At 40.3% G+C, this 17,718-nt stretch overlaps 1 protein-coding gene across 4 annotated transcripts in view; it reads right to left on the bottom strand.

The window, feature by feature from the left end:
- MAP4K4 (mitogen-activated protein kinase kinase kinase kinase 4) overlaps positions 1-17,718 on the bottom strand; it is a 177,680-nt gene that overhangs the window by 46,271 nt on the left and 113,691 nt on the right. For all 4 annotated transcript variants that reach the window (XM_083174380.1, XM_083174381.1, XM_083174382.1 and 1 more), the window contains exons 7-14: positions 12,042-12,172; positions 11,316-11,370; positions 11,053-11,131; positions 10,600-10,775; positions 6,345-6,417; positions 4,765-4,975; positions 1,542-1,706; positions 1-43 (exon numbers count right to left, since the gene is read on the bottom strand). The exon at positions 1-43 is cut by the window's left edge and continues 44 nt beyond it. In XM_083174380.1, coding sequence (XP_083030506.1) covers positions 1-43; positions 1,542-1,706; positions 4,765-4,975; positions 6,345-6,417; positions 10,600-10,775; positions 11,053-11,131; positions 11,316-11,370; positions 12,042-12,172 — 933 coding nt within the window. The remainder of the gene's footprint in view (positions 44-1,541; positions 1,707-4,764; positions 4,976-6,344; positions 6,418-10,599; positions 10,776-11,052; positions 11,132-11,315; positions 11,371-12,041; positions 12,173-17,718) is intronic.

Here is a 17,718-nt window from a genome sequence, read left to right as displayed (position 1 = left end):
CCAAGTGCCTCTGCTCCTCCTCCAGCTGTCGTCTGATGTACTCCTGTCACACAAATACCATGAGCACTTTGCAAAAAATGCACATGCACCTATGGGTTTTCCAGATGTCAACATCCACAATTTAAAAAAGTACACAAACTTGTAGTTTAATACAATAAAGCTTTCAATCACTAGAAGGATGGACTATACCCGCAGTTCTAAAGGAGAAAAGGGATCTATCAGTTCTCTGCAGGAAAGGACCTAATCATTGAAGGAAAATGAGGCACAAATAAAAATATACTGAAATATAGGTGAGGAAGATAATGTAAGTAAGTTTTATTTATATAGCGAACTTTCTCCAACAGGACTCAAGGCGCTTATTACTGACGTGTAATTATTCGGAAAGGTTATATACAGGAAATTTGGATTTACCATTGCTGAGGAAACACTGCGGTTCAAATAAAGAAACCGTGCAGAGAAGTTTATGAATGTACTGTAGAACGCTTCTCACACTACAAAGAGAATGCAAGCTCTTCTACAAGAAGCCTGTGCTGCCTTAAATTGTAAAGTATTATGGTAAATGATTAATCTAATAGGGAAAGCAAGTTACCGATATTGTAATAATTAATCCTTTGCTACAGTTTAATGATCACACCCAGAAGACTGATCAGCTAACTTAATACATAATAACTCCAGGCATTTCCTAGTAGCAGTTCCCCAAATTCTGCCAATAGCTGCCTGCACTACAGTGTATCATAGAACACCTTCTCCTCAGCATCCTGAGTGAGCAAGCCCACATGGTAGAAGGCATGTGAATAGGTTGTAGCAAACTCATGGGCATAGCGATTAAAGATACAATACAGGATAAACGGTTTAATGTGAAATTTAGGATTGTGACAGCAGATAATGCCACATATCCCATGCAGTCTGTCTGCAACCTGTCTGGTCCACAATGTATTCTCAGGACAAGCCCGTTAATCCTAAATAGGCTTTAAACTACTTATATTTGCATTATTTTACCAACAAATTAGGTGGTCTGCACTACAGCTGTAGGAGATATGGTAACTGGCACTACAGCTTGGGGTGTGTAGGAGACATGGTACCTGGCACTACAGCTCGGGGTGTGTAGGAGACATGGTACCTGGCACTACAGCTCGGGGTGTGTAGGAGACATGGTACCTGGCACTACAGCCTGGGTTGTGTAGGAGACTTGGTACCTGGCTTTAGGTTCACATACAAGACAACATCACTTACCATACTCAATTTTATTTTTTAAAGTTTGCAAAAAAAAATAAAAAGATGGAGATGGAAACCATTTCTTCTGTCTGCCTCAAATTAAAAATGTATATTTAAGAATTCTACATCAACACCTCATCAACTATGCAAAACGACAATACTTTTGTTGAGGTGCCTTGTCCTGAAGTAATCAATTCAAAATGTATATAGTTTACCACTTTAAAAAAGTGTATCGTCCAAAAAAAAAACATTTTATACATCTTCGCTACAAATGTTAAATTAGGAGGAAGGAGGTGGTATAACAAGCATAGGACTATTGCTATTACCTGTTCTCTTTCCACTCGTCTTTTCTCTTCTTCCGCACGTCTACGTTGTTCTTCTTCTTCTTTGCGTCTCCGTTCCATTTCCTCCATCCTTTTTTTCTCTTCCTGCTCTCTCCTCCTCTGCTCCCTCTCCTGCTGCCGCCGAACCTCACGCTCTCTTCTTTGTTGCTGTATAAAGAGAGGAAGACCGTCTTTACCAGATACCAGCTCACATGTTCTATTCTTACCGAATGGTATAAATTTACCAACAATGGCTATAAACCAGCCAGCTGTAAGGCACAACAAATAAACTCATCTGTGACTTTGGGATTCTACATAATAACTGAAATATAGTGTTACTCAAGGAGCATAATTAGCAGTCATCATGTTTTTTAAACATAAGTTATACAGTTTAAATGTACTATTGTCTGCATGCCAAATACACAACAAATGAAAGGCAATTTGTCAAGTATTAAAATCACTGGAATTGACTGCTTCCATTTCAACATACTAATGTGATTCTTTGACAAATTAAGTCAAAGTGTCCAGTATGTATATTCCTGTTTAAGAAGTAATATCCATGCATAGTTGACTAACTCTGTTCAACAGTTGTTGCTGATCAGAGGCATGCTGGAAGTTACTGTCCAACATCAATAAAAGGAGAGTCATCCTAGTGTAAGACTGCTTGCAAGATTATGAAGTGGAAGTATAATTTTTAAACCTCAACATGTTGATTAAAACAGTTCCACCTCTTTTGTTGTAATGGCCAAATGTCCCTAAGCATCCAATTCAATTTACTATCTTTGCCCTAATTCTCTTGAGTCGCGAAGTATCATAACAAGCACCTTGTGGATTTAAATGGTGTGATACTATATGAAGTGAAAGTTATTTCATAGGAACAGAAGTCTATCAGCATTGTATTTAGACTAATGATTTACTAAACTTACATTCATAATGTGCGGAGACTGTAAATGAAAAGACTTTCTTCTGATCCCTTGCACAATGTGATATACTCTTGAATTACTGTAATACACACATCTAAAGTCTCTAATTACTGAAAGTACCAATTAAGTAGAAACCACAAACATAGATTTTGGGCATACTTTAAATGAACGCCCTTCACCTGCTGCCTGAGAGTGAAGACATATCCCATACAATTTTGACATGTACCCATCTGTCAAAATTTGAGGACAGAAACACAATAGATTCTATTGGATAAATGCATGGATGAGGTTTCCTCAATCACGATGCTCTGACAGATGGGTCAGCTGAAAAAAGTGTTTCATCAAAGACCTTGACTATGGGTAACAGGCCTATGGACAGTGTACTATGCGTCAATTAGCATTGCACGTACTCCGAAAAGGAGCACATAGAAATGTGGCTATTCCCAATCAGGGACATTTGGCCATTACAACTAAAGAGGTGGAACAGAGCTGAAGAAAGGTGCTTCCAGGTAACCAAAAGGTACTGGTCATCTATGAGGTTTTTTACTAATGTAAAGAAAAGTAATGAAAAGGTTCCATGCAATATCATGCAAATTATATTTTCCCTTGCAAAAAAACTATTTGGTGCATTTCCAGAATTTACAGAAGTTAAAAGTAGGCAGCACCATTTCCCTCTGGAAGCTATAGATTTGCATTATAAAATACTATGGAAACCAGGCACCTTGCAGTTTTTGTTGTATTTTCACTAAATAACTGCATTAGTAAGGATGTACAGTATTACAACGTCACCAAGCAGATGATCATCATCTTTTTTTTTTTTTTTTTTAACATTTTATTTGTAGATTTTTGGAGTATGCAAGTGGCATATTGACCGAATTTCACATCTTTGGTGTATTCCATAGATACAGGTACTTTTAGTGCACAATATTGGATCATTGATTATATTAATGATATCTAACTTATTCAGAACCATTACGTCAGGCTACTGCAATAATCGGGATTAGCCCGCATGTCATGAAGTTATACCCGTTATCAATGACCGTAAGATTATACATTGTCGCTAATCATGCCACATACTTATATTAGCTTGCCGCAAATAATATTAATATAGAACCGTAGAAAACATTTAACTGACATAACTGTTCTAAGAGGGGGAAACAAGAACAACGTGAAAGTCTAGGATACTATACATTAGCTGATGGAAAGTGTGTCCTGTGGAGCATTTCCAATATCCCTGATAAGTGAGAGCGATGAACAACCACATTAAATACAGAATGTATCATCTCCTCTATAAAGTTTTACGTCAGTAGGGGCGAACAACTGTCTATACATGAACCTATTTGTGTTCTCAAAACAGTTTTAATACAGCAGGTGTGAGGGCTTCTATGTATGGGCCAAATTTTTTGTAAAAACGAAGAATGCCATTCTCTACGTGATGATGATCATCTTTTTATCTGCAGTACACTGAGGGCTGAGAGCCCAACACTGCAGCTCATAAGAGCAAACCCAGGGACTACAGAGAAAGTAATCTGTACTCAATAGAAAATAATCTTCCCTAACCTGAAGAAGTACACTTGTGAGGACGTTTACTGTTCCTAGAAAAGTAATTTGTAATGCTGCATATATTTTCAATTGTATACAATCTGTGCAATGGAAGGGCAAACCTGCAAAATTGCTTGAATCTTCAATGTGAATGCCACAAGCAACGAAGGTTGTCAAAAACCTGTGGCCCTGATTCGCCTAATGTGGGCTCAGGTTTTAAATCAGGCAATTAAATATAAAAAGTGTTTATTTCAAAAGATTTTAGTCACTGAAGCATCATTAGAATAATACTGAATGAGGCGACTAGCAACCAAAAACACAATACTTGGAGCATTCCACTTCATTCCAGCAAAACACATAAGACTAGATAAAGATACAATACAGACAGCACCCTAATATACTGTTCCGAGTCTATTATACCACAGAAAGCCACAAACAGTGGCTTTATAAGGTAAGACCATCACCTTGATGTAATCTGCAGTGGACTTAATTGGACAGTTCTGTTAAAAACTCTGCTGGCGAAAATGTTGGATACAATAATGATGGAAGAGGCAGGAAGGAGCTCCCAGCAAGCTCTGGCTAATTGCCAATCAGCATATGTCAATCTCTTGGTACACCCCAATTGGAGATTGGTCAGTGCACAGAAATTTGAAGATAGGGGATGCCACTTAAGTCAACATGTTTTTATACAGAATACACTTAACCTTTAAAAGGTTGGTAATGCTGTATTTTGATTCATCATTTTGAGAATATACAAATACCTCTTCCAGTCGCCTCCTTTGCTCTTTCTGCTGTTCTATACGCTTCTGTCTCTCTGCCAGTAGCTGTCTCTTGTACTCCTCCTGCTCTCTGAGCTGTTGCTCCTGCAGCAGCTGTTGCCTTCGCAAGGCCTCAGAGCGCTCCTTGTTTTCCTGCTGCAGTCTCAGGAAATCACGACGAAGAGTGGATTCTCCAGGCACATTAACAATCGAGCTAAAAGTGCAACAACGATATGTTTAGAAAAGTACAATGTTTCAATGGGCACTGCATCGCTATGCATTCACAGTATTATATTGGTATCATTTTAATTTTACACAACTGCAAGGTCTGATGAGGCTATAGTGAGCTACAATGTCAGTGTTTCTAATCCTTAACACACCTAAATTGCCCTACCATAAACGGTTTTAGCCAAGCAAGCAGATGAATCCAGGAGAAGCCTAACTGAATAACAATTAAAGAAATGTTGCATTAGTTCCAGTTTTTGGTGGTTAATAGTGCCATGTTGTACCAGGAATTGGTACATCAACAGGTCTGGGTGCAGTTCAATTTGTTTCTGTGGGGCAGATTTATTAAGCCTGGTGAAGTGATAAAATTGCCAGGGATAACACATCAGCCAAACAGATCCTGTTATTTTTCAAATCCAGACTGTTAGGGGCTGTCTGGCTGGTGCGCAATCTACAACCACTTTATCACTTCACCAAGCTTAATAAATTTGTGTGTGTTTTTTTTTTTTAAATGGCAATCTTAGTAGATAGAATAAAAGTGACAATTCAAAGATACAATGACTTAAAAATGTATTATAAAACTACGGTTTGCTTGTGTTGCTGCTGCTACTGCTGCAATAAAACTACTGTTGGCTTGTGTTGCTGCTGTTGCGGCTGCTAAAAAGACTATCTTGTATCAGTGGATTCACAAGGATTAAATTCCCCTATCATTAATGCTACCCCGCTTGTCATATTCGTGTCAAATGGACTGCGTTGACTGTTTATTAGATGTGGAAACAGGATCCGAAAAAACTTTTTCAATATTTATTATTATTTATTTACAGTTTCTTATATAGCGCAGCATATTCCATTGCACTTTACAAAGGAGACAGTTATCCAACAAACAGGGTATTTACAGACAGTCAAAAGGTAGGAGCATGGCTGCCTTATTTGAATACATGATCATCTTCAATAAAAGAATATACTGTATATACGTAAAACTGTCAGGCTCAAAACGTGGTATAATAAAGTAGTGCTTGCTACTTGTTTCCCTCAATTTTAAATTACTTTTATTGTCTACACCATTAAAGTCTTTGAACGCTGTTGTCGATCATACTGTATATAACCTTGTGAAACTCTGTTGGTCATTGCTACCTTTCATGTATATTGTACTGTACATTATCTTATGATGTATGTTATTTTTGTTTTGATAATAAAAAAAAATAATATTAATAAAAAAAGAAAAGGTAGTATTCAATATAAAATCTGAACAGATGGCCCGCGTTTGGAATAATATAACAAGAGTAATGATGGGTGTAATATTTCAGGTACAACTTTACAATTCCTAGGACAGCGCAGTGCATGAGGATGTGATATACCTTGGCTCTCCTTCCTGCTCAGGCACTTCCTCTTCCTCCTCTTCACTTCCACTGTATTCATACTCTGTTTCATCTAAATAACAAACAAGTATGTATGTACATGTAAATATAAAGGTATATAGTTTACTGCATTTCTGTTCATGCAACACTGGAATCCAACAAAGGTCAGCTTCACATGAGCATTTACAGTAAAGAACCAACATTTCTTGCTTGACATGAGAGAACATGATTTCTCACAGTACTGCTCAGAAGTGGAGAGGTTCCCAGGAAGTCAAATCTCAGTACCGGATTGCTCTCGTTAAAATACATGGACTTAAGTGGAGTATTTTTACAACAGAACTGAATGCTAAATGTAAAAAAAAAAAAATTAAGTAGGATTCTATGGACAATGCTGTTGGACATGCACCAATTTAATGTCAGGGTTAAATAAGCATGAGGCAATGACCATAACACTACATATAACATCTACAACTTATAATTATTTTATTACAGTTTCTTATATAGCGCAGCAGATTCCGTTGCGCTTTAGAATAGTAGAAGTGCTTACAGATAACTTTAAACAGTGCTCCATATTCACCTTATAATAGCACTTTTTTGTTAATACTTTAATGGGGAAATCCTATTCATCCTTCAGGATATATTTTTTAATGTTTTGTACTTTATAGAATAGAATAGAATAGAATCAACTTTATTGGCCATGTGTGCTTGCGCACACTAGGAATTTTTTGTGGATATACAGTACAGCATCAGCAGGGATGAAGGGGGGGGGGGGGGATTACATACATTACATTGAGACGTTACATGTAGGGAACACATACCGCCGAGCAGCACAGCGCCTAGGCAGCCATCTGCGGCGCCACTGGTCGCTGCACCAGCTCGGGTAGGTAGCAGTAAAAGCAGGTACAGACAAGTACAGTATCACACAAGGAATACATACCCGCCAAGCTGCACAGCGCCTAGGCAGCCATCCGTGGCGCCACTGGTCGCTTCAGCAGCCAGGTAGGTTACAATATAAGCAGGGACAGTACTGGCACATAGAGAACATATACCCGCCAGGCTGCACAGCGCCTAGGCAGCCATCAGCGGCGCCACTGGTCGCTGCAGCAGCCTGGAAGGTAACAGCATGAGCAGAGACATTACAATTATCACACGGGGGACAGGGGATAAGAGGTTACATGTGGCTGAGTGCACAGATCCGAGGCAGCCATTTGCGGCGCCATTTGGGGGGGGGGGGGGGGGGGGGGAGAGGGAGAGGAGAGTCCGTGAGGCCCGGGGAGAGTCAGTGAGGCCTGGGGCTGGAGTTGGGCCCTCCCTGTGCTGAGATCCATGCTACTGCCCGATAGTCTTTTCGACCCTGCTGATAGCTGCTGGTGAGGCATCCAGGGGCAGGGGGTCTCATCTCCTAGGTGAGGCAGGGGGCCGGGGGTGAGGGCCTGCAGGGAAGGTAGCATATGCCGGTGTCCTCCAAAGCAGAGGCCTCCTCTCCTACCGGCCTGCGAGGGGGTGAGCCAGGGAGCCTGGGGCCATGGCTGGCGCTGCTGGTGACCATGCCAGATCCTCCTCACCTCACAGTGGGTCGTGGGGATGGACCTCTTCTGCCGCTGTGCCCGTGGTCCACTGGCCGGGGCTGGGCTGCTTGGTGGATGAAGGTCGTATGGGGCCTCTGCTCGGCCCGGACTGCCGCTGCCCGGGGGGATCCGGTCCGCTGCTGCCCAGGGGGGTCCCGTTCCGCTGCTGCACCGTGGGGATCTCGGTCCGCTGCCTGCACGTAGCTTGCCTCGTGTGGTAAGGGGAGGGGGGGGGGGGGGGGCGCCCGGGGTGGGAGCTCCGAGGAATGGAGCGGGAGCCTGGGACCGACCCCAGCAGCCTCCGGCTGCCCCCTCAGTCTGGAGGACGGAGCTAGCGTGCTCTGCCCCTCCAGCTTCCTCGCCTCCTCCGGCTGCCTCCGATCCTCTCCCGTCCGTCTCCCGACGCCTCGCCGCCTCTCCTCTCCTCTCCGGGGGCCGAGGATGGCGGAACTTCTTGGGTGGAAAAAGGGAGCTCCGAGGGAGCTACGAGTTCGTGCGACCATCCTCGGCCCCCACTGGAAGTTATTCAAACCAGTTGCCAATTTCAGTAACAATAACAAAAAAAAAAACCATGCATTGGAGTTTCCCAAGCACAGGCTGATTGTTTTCCCAACATCATCATTGGAGATGATAGCGTTTATTGTGTTTAAGCTTACTCTTTTCTATTGAAGTCTATTCACTAAACTAAAACATGAAGTAATCCAGGGCTTTGACTGTAAATAGCCTGTTTTTGTCGACATGCAGCAAAGCCTCAAAGGGGCAGATTCAATTAGCATACACACTGTGCGATTTTGGATATGTACATATGTGTGTATTTTGACTATGCGACTTCCCTTGAAATCCATACAGACCACAACCACTGATATTGACCATACACACTGTGCGATTCTGACTAATACTGTACTATATGGTTTTACTGCAGGGAGATCATGCCAAACAAGTCTCATTGACTTTTTTGACTCCGTGACCAAAATACTAGATGAAGGGGGGGCTGTAGATGTGGCATATCTAGACTTTAGTAAGGCATTTGACACTGTCCCACATCGCAGGCTGCTGAATAAACTTGAAAGTGTGGGATTGGATTATAAAACAATTAAATGGATAAGAACCTGGTTGCAGGATAGGAAACAGACAGTTGTAGTAAATGGTGCATTCTATGGAGGGACATGTTACCAGTGGAGTACCCCAGGGATCTGTACTTGGACCAGTGCTCTTTAATATCTTTGTTAGTGACATTGCAAATGGTATTGAAGGGAAAGTATGCCTTTTTGCAGATGACACAAATATATGCAACAGAGTAGACACACCAGGAGGGGTAAATCAAATGACTGATGATCTAAGTAAACTTGAGAATTGGTCAAGAGAATGGCACCTACAGTTTAATGCTAAAAAATGCAAAATTATGCACTTGGGATTTAAAAACCCAAAGGCTCAATATAGTATCAAGGGTACTATAATGGAAACTACTGAGGAGGAAAGAGATCTAGGAGTCACTATTTCAAGTGACTTAAAGGCAGGGAGGCAATGTAACAAAGCAATGAGGAAGGCTAGTCAGATGCTTGGTTGCATAGGGAGAGGAATCAGTAGCAGAAAAAAAGACGTAATAATGCCACTTTATAGATCATTGGTACGACCTCATCTGGAATACTGTGTCCAGTTCTGGAGACCATGTCTTCAGAAGGATATAAATACATTGAAGAGTGTACAAAGAAGGGCAACTAAAATGGTTCATGGCCTACATCACAAAACTTACCTGTATAGACTAAAAGATCTTAACATGTATAGTTTGGAGCAGAGAAGGGAAAGGGGGGACATGATAGAAATCTTCAAATATATCAAAGGTTTTAACATAGTACAGGTGGGAAATGTTCTTCAAAGGAAAACAAGTAATAAAAACCGAGGACATGCACTGAAACTGGAGGGAGGTAGGTTCAGGGGAAATGTTAGAAAGAATTACTTCACAGAAAGGGTAGTGGATAAGTGGAATAGCCTCCCATCAGAGGTGGTATAGGCTAAGACAGTAGAACAATTTAAACATGCTTGGGATAGGCATATGAATATCCTTACAAAAAAATAAGGATTAAAAAGGGTTGAGTTTACCTGAAGGGTAAAAAAAGGGGCAGACTAGATGGGCCAAATGGTTCTTATCTGCCGTCAAATTCTATGTTTCTATAAATTGTAAACTTCCTATTCAAAATTGTGCTGCCTGCAAAGTATATTTTTTCTTGCTATACCGACCACAGGGGCGCACATTGGCACTGCAAGCTGTATACACAGTGTGATATGTACTGTATAGTCCATATCGCAGCCCGAACCTATTCAATGAGTGCTGCACCCAGTGTATTAAGTCACAGGGGTTTAATGCACAAGGGAAAGCACAGATTGTGGCGCTACTTGCAGAATATTCTAGTTAGCGCACATTACCGCTGAAGGAAAATGCTTAATTGTGACTAAACCCAAAGCTTTTTTCTGCACAGTAATTTAACCTGCCCCTTAATGAATATGTTCTTTGAAGAGAAAATGATCAGTCATCTATAACATATAAATATTTTTAGATATTTAAACCTGTGAAAGGTCACATTTGTATGGCCAAACAATTTGTGTTGCATATGTGCATGTTTGTCAATCACTTAGATTAAAAGAAAATAAGAACAGAAAAACGCATACAAAAAGTCTGAAAGGCATACCTTTCTCTCCTCTTTTCTTTCGGGTCCTGTCTATGTGGTCCTTCAGCTGGATCCGGACTTGCCGCTCATTTGGCTGGTCTCTTATGAATGGGTGCTTTAAAAGCTGTTCTGTTGGAGGGCGTTGCATGTAATTTTTCACAAGGCAACCTTCTATAAAACTAAAAAACTTTTTAGACCTGTGAAAAATGTTAAAATGGATTAGTAAAATGAGTGTTAAAATGTATAATTACAGCAGATACTGCACTATTCTTCATCATTAACAATAATTAATTTCAGACAATGTTCTGTGTATTCAGATACACATCAACATTATTTGATTTATGAACATAGGGTTTTTAAAAGTGCAGCAATACAACATTACAGTTAATTTAGTCCAGTAATCCAGAGACAGAAACTTTAGTTTTTTCTGTGAAATAAGCTAATAAAACCACAAAACAAAAATAACCAACTCACCATTTCTTAGATTTTAGCCGGGGAGGAGGATTCCTGGGAATAAGGAAGAGGGCTCGCATTGGATGCATATCACAAAGTGCTAAAATAGAAAAAAAAATGAATCGTTGATAAAATAAAATTCCTATTAAATGAGCATTGGGATATGTGGGTTTAAAAACTGATGAAAAATTACTTTTACTCATTCGTCTATGCTGTTCAAAACATACAAGTAATTTCACATCTTATATAAAAGACTGCTAAGAAAGCATAAGTAAAACACTTACGGGGAGCTCCTTCTGCCATCTCAATAGCAGTGATACCGCAAGACCAAAGGTCACTCTGCAAGACAAACACTTACATCAAAACCACAAGAGCCAATAGAATGAGCTTTGTTATGTTGTTATAAGTGCACTACAAGTAAAGCAATCTAAGAACAAACATCATTTACTGCTGAAGATCTAAAATTTGGTTTTATATTGCATACTTTAACAGCATTTTTAAAGGCAATTTAAAATACGCAAACAAATGTGGGTATGGCATCTACTGGGAAATGCTTTCAGTTGGGTCTGTGTTTATGAGCAGATAGTGTTCCATTTACTGAACTTAAAGGGGTCAAAGTAGTGGGATTTTTATACAGCCATTGGACTTTTTTTCACAATGGTAACCCCATCATATGTAATTGGGTACTTATGTATTATCTGGGCTCCCATGTTAAATGCACCCCATTTTTTCATACCCCTACCATCCAACTACGCATGGAGTTGATTTAATATTGTGTGGCGAGCGCAGCGAGCCACCGTGCCTGACGCGTGGCGAGCGCAGCGAGCCCCGCGAGTTGACGCGGTCTCATAAGAAAACGGGAGCCTAGATATTACATAAGTACCTGTAATTGTATGATTAGGACACAGAGGAAAAAAAATGTAGATGCTCATTAAGGAAAAAAAAAACCACACATTCCTAATTTCTGTAATTGCCATAGTTGCATGCTAAAAATACAATAACCCACTTACTCTATAATCATAGGTAGCATCTGGGTTTTCATCACAGGCTATAACTTCTGGGGCCATCCAGTATGGTGTGCCAATAAAAGTATTTCTCCGACCAACAGTCCTGTCCAACTGAGCACTAACACCAAAATCCACTGCAAGAGAAACAGACGCACAATACTTCAACATCTTAGGAAACAAATCTACTTAAAGACTGTACACTCGGCTGGTCATTAAGCTCTAAAGTCTTCAGAAAACTCTCATTGGGAATTTATAGAATGGCATTAAATCAATATAAATTTTGCACCACTTTTTTTGTAAATCTGTGTATATTTTCCATAGGTATTCATTACCTAAGGGCTTGTACACAGGGATACAAGCCTTTAAAAGAATAGAGAAAACAATGTACTTTGCCCATCCTTTACCAGTATGCCAGCACAGTGTTTGTTACTGCATCTCCAAGCTTCTGTGTACAGTGAACCTAATGAATGTTTCTTTAGAGCACAGTACATTAGCTAATGCTTCTGGAGTAAAAACCTATTCAAAGCAAACCCTTGTTGGAAAGTGTGGTTTACGAGTCAAATCCCTTTCGTTCATTTTTTTGGGGACTGTCACGGGTGAAAATGCATTTAGTAAGGTTTAAAATGTAAAAAAAATTTAAACAACAATGCTTAACACACCAGGAAGTCCCCGATGCCACCATAGTTTTCATTTTAGTAGTAGGCTGCTTTTAAAAAAGAATAATTTGCTTCTATAAGAACACGTTTCAATGAAATATAAGTAGCATATATACGCAACATATAGCTAAATACATAGGAATGGACATAATGCTTGCAGGGATCATAGAGCTTCATACCAACAATAGATCAAACATTTCATGTAAACACTTAAATGCAACTAAAATGTATTCTAATGCTTGTGGGAGGAGCCAGGCTTGCTCTAGCTAAGGTCATGGGTATATTGCCCCAGTCAATCCATGCAATTGTGATTTTGGAGGTTGGATGCAGATGACACACATTCAGATTAATATTTTACAATCCTGTATTCCTTGTCTTAGGTCACTGAATGCTCCTTACATATAGTGGACTGTTTTTACTGCCCACTATACTCTTATACATGCTGTTATTAATTAGTTAAAGTATTTGCCCCAGTCAGTCTATGTGGTTACGATCCTCCATTTGGTTGGTTGGTTGGTTGGGGGGGGGCGGTGTTAGGCTAGGCTATTTGGTGATCAAAGTATTCCTAACTTGGCGATAGGTTATACAGTGTGTGGGGTATTGGGATGGTTGGAGCGCAAACCGCGGTGTCTGGCCGGTTGTTTTATCTAAGAGATCTTTAACAATTAGCGACAGGTAATATACCTAAGATATTAACGTTTATTTGAACAGTGATATAGATCCTATGTTGGTTAAGAAGATATAACTCTGTAATCACAGAGGAGTGCACTTCCGGTGTATGAGTGGTAATCAGCTGGAGGGGTATTTAAACACTGAGTGGGCAGTGGGATGTATGCTTCATTCTTTCAAGGTGGTCTGAAAAAGGTCCCCCAGTGGACCGAAACGTTGACTTCGCCCTGATATGTAAATAAATCTTTCTTTTCTGGATGAAAATACAGTCCGGTGAGTGCTCTCTGCTTGATAGATAGATAGATAGATAGATAGATAGATAGATAGATAGATAGATATACACACACACAAACACATATACCCATGTAAAAAATATATATATAAATAATGGTTAGCATTACTGCCTCACAGTGCTGAGGTCATGGGATCGATTCCCACATTGGCCCTAAATATTTTAATGAAATTATAAGGTTTCCACTATTCGTCTTTGAATTTAAATAATACAGGTAAGTAACATTCTGTCTCCTAATATATAGAAGTTTTTCTACATAATAAGTACTGCAAATCAATCTTGATAATCAGCATGCAACAGGTGTCTATTATTGTTTAATCAATTTGGGTATCTAAACTAGTACTCTGCACTGAGGATTACCTTGAAAAATCTATCCTAGCGAAATGCGTCGGTGACAGCCTATATAGCCACCCATCCAATTGGACATCTTCCCTCGACACAACTTTGTGACCAAACTAGCTTCCAAACTGACCATCCCATCACAGCCGTCTCTAACTGGACCTATACAAACCTGCCTGAGAAGGAACCCACAAATTACAAGGTTCACTCAAGGCAGGAGAGTGCCATCTCGCCGTAAAGTCTTTAAAACGAGATTCACTATCCAGGCTGCTAACAACTGGGCCCAACACAGGGAAGCATCACCCAGGAACAGACACTTAATAGGAACCCCAATGGACCCTAACGAGTGACTATGGGCAGTATTCAATAAAAAAAGTTCTCCGTGTTTTGTGGAGAATTTGTGCTTTTTTCGCCTTGGACGGGGCATTTTGCTCTCCAAAAGCGAGCAACCCTATTCAATGTGAAATGTTCTCCGTCTTTCTAAGTGACTTTCTCCGTGTCTCTCCGTGTAGCAATTCTCCATCTTTTGATGGAGAGCTGGAATGTGAACTTTTAAACTAAAAGGTTTTTTTAAGAAATTTTGGTGTCAAAAAATCAGGTTTTTTTTTCTGTGAAGGGGCATGTTATTTTTATTCATGTGCTTATAGCACATGAATATATATTTAATTTTAAAAAAAATATTTTTTTTAATTTTTTTTTTCTTTTTTTTTACACAGTGCAGCCAGCAGGGGGCCGGAGCGCTCGAGCCGCTCATTAGATATTCATATATTCACTGCACCCGTATGCACGTTCGGGTGCAGTGAATACTGGGTCCCCCGCTGGCTATAGGGGGGGGGCAGCCTGTGCTGCCTGGGTCCCAGGGGGGCCCCCTACCCTCACATATGTTCTGTGGCATCCAGGGAGACTTTAATCTCCCTGGATGCCACGTCCCACGGCTCCCTGTCAGCTCCCTGCCGCGGACGCTCGTCCGCTGCAGGGGTTAAGACTCGCTGCGAGTGGCGGCGAGTCTTAAAAACGTTGAATAGTGGGAGCAGGAGTGGCAGCGAGCCCTCCGGAACACGGAGAGTGCATGGAGAGCAAAATAAAACGCTCTCCATGCACGGAGAACTCCGTCATTGAATACTGCCCTATATACATCCAATTTTTGACTACTAAATCCGATACCAGTTTTCTCATCTATACATTAGAGATCAGGCTGGTTCTCTGACCCCCCTTAATGCTTACATCCTGCTATAAAGCCACAGCCCACTTGCTTGCACCATATGCAATCTGTCTCCCCTTCCTACTAGATTGTAAGCTCCTCAGAGCAGGGTCCTCTTCTTCCCGCCTGTTGTCAAAGCCCTCTTCTCTTCACATTTGTCCACATACTCATCTCCATCATTGGCCACAAGCCTATAGTAGTACGTTGATTGAGTCCTCACTACTTATATTTAAGCTGTAATCTGTATTGAACTGTGGCGCTCTTTACCTATACTCTGTTTTTGTTATTTATTCAAGGTTTAAGCTTGGTCTGCCTGTACTGTTCCTTTGTACGGTGCTGCAAAAACACTTGTGGCGCCTTATAAATAAATTAATAATACATTCACATTTAACTTTTTATTTACCAATGTCTATGATTGTTGTAGAATAAAGTGTCAGTTTTAATTTCATGAATAGAACACCTGTTGCAAGAGTGTTTTTAGCGCAGTTTTACCCTTTATCCACTTCCGTTTCTAATCATAGTGGGTGTGACACCCCAAAAACACTGCAGCTTGGCACAGCTACTAAGCGCCCAACTGTGACATTTGTGATACTGTATCCATTATCACAAACTCTGTTTTTCTTTTGGTTACGGATCAAAGTATGCCTAGGTTGAAGATTATACAGGGAGGGTTTTTTTTGGGCAGGTTTACCTTGGGGATTTCTGGTATTTGGACACAATTTTAATTTTCTCACATTTGGAAATTACTGCGATATATAATTGTTGTGCCATGTCCCACGTTGGTATGGTTGTGTGCTCCTACGGTAATGCATATTTCCTTGCAAATATACTCCTTGTGGTTTTGTGTGTGTTTTTTATTCAGTTAACCCAAATGGCACCTTTGGGTAGCTATATTATTCTAATCCTGTACACGGGGTATGATGTTTTCCCAATGGCTTAGCCATGTATCTTTATATTGTATGAGCATCCATCTGTAATTGATATACATTATTTCACCTTTCATTATTATGTGCAAGTCGCTATAAACACTATGTCCTTTTACTATTGGTTGTGCTATTGCTGAAAATCAATAAAAATGTACTGAATAAAAAAGGGATTAAAATAAATAAATTAAATTAAAATGTCTGTCCTGATCTCCCTCCAAAAGAAGTCCGATTTTCTTTGTGCACCAATATGGAGACCTTTCTGTTTGAAAACTAACTGCAAGAACCACACCTTTTAACCACCAATTATCAAGCCTTACACATCTTGGTATTATGAGGATGTATTTAAAGGGCGGTATGTACTATATTACCCAAATGACAAGCTCCTCTGTAAGGATGTCCCTGAATAATTTACATAATTTAGTTATATGCCCCCTATTGGTGTTTTTTTCTTTTTACATATATACTTGTCGTATGTACACCATACAACAAGGACAGATTATAGCATATTGGGGTACTTCTGTAGTTTCACGGCGCCAGTACGGAAGTAGCACGGCGCCGTGAAACTACAGAAGTACCCATATTGGTATAATCTGCCCTTGTCGTATGGTGTACAATGGGAAAACAATACGTACATTGATGGAAATAATTGCTTTACACCGCACATCTATTAAGAAAGCCATATGTTCTATTGACTTGATTATGCCTCCTGTGGCTAAACACTTTGCGCTTTGTGGATAGATCCTTAAAGATTTTAACTTTTTGCCTTTAGATCACATTCTCCCCACTTGGGAGAGGTGGTAACCGTGGAAAATTACTAATTCAAAAGAAATATTATGGGATCAAACAACTTAATTCAATCTCACCAGGAGTTCTCAATTAATCATTGAATTGTTTCTTATAGTATAGTATTAACATTTCAGGTCCCTGCTTATACAGTGTGATTTTGTAGGTTTTTTTTTATATTTCTTATAATATAAAAACACAACCATACCAATAGGACTCAAAGTGCTTTACCACTGTCTTCACAGCTCAAAATACAAAACAAGCTTAACAGTAGATATCAGTAAAATGCTTGAGTAAATAGGTACGTCTTTAGTCTATTTTTAAAGGATTCTACAGTGGGGCTTCTCGCACTGTGCGTGGAAGAGAGTTCCATAGAGTTGGAGCAACAAAGTTGAAAGCTCGACCCCCAGATGAATTCAGGGAAATTCTGGGTACTGTTAGAAGTCCTTCAACGGATCATAGTAATCGAGTAGGAGCGTAAGGAATCAGCTGCTGCTGCAGGTACCTTGGGCCCTTGTCATGTAGGGCCTTGAATGTGAGTAAGCCAATCTTGAAAACAATTCGCCATTTTACAGGTATCCAGTGAAGGGAGTAGAGAATGGGAGTTATGTGGCAGGAGCGGGGCTGGTTAGTTAATAGTCCGGCAGCTGCATTTTGTACCAGCTGCAAGCAGTGCAATTCTTTTGATGGGGGACCCAGGTAGAGAGCATTGCAGTAGTTTAGCCGTGATGATATAAATGCATGTATGACTTTAGGCAGGTCTTCCGAGGGAATTAAGTGGCTATATTCCTTAGATGATAGAATGAGGATTTGA

Source organism: Crinia signifera, chromosome 2 (assembly GCF_055691185.1).
Source record: "Crinia signifera chromosome 2, ASM5569118v1, whole genome shotgun sequence".
NCBI classification, from domain to species: domain Eukaryota; kingdom Metazoa; phylum Chordata; class Amphibia; order Anura; family Myobatrachidae; genus Crinia; species Crinia signifera.
The sequence above is the reverse complement of the archived record's forward strand: the minus strand, read 5'-3'. Positions and strand labels throughout refer to the sequence as shown.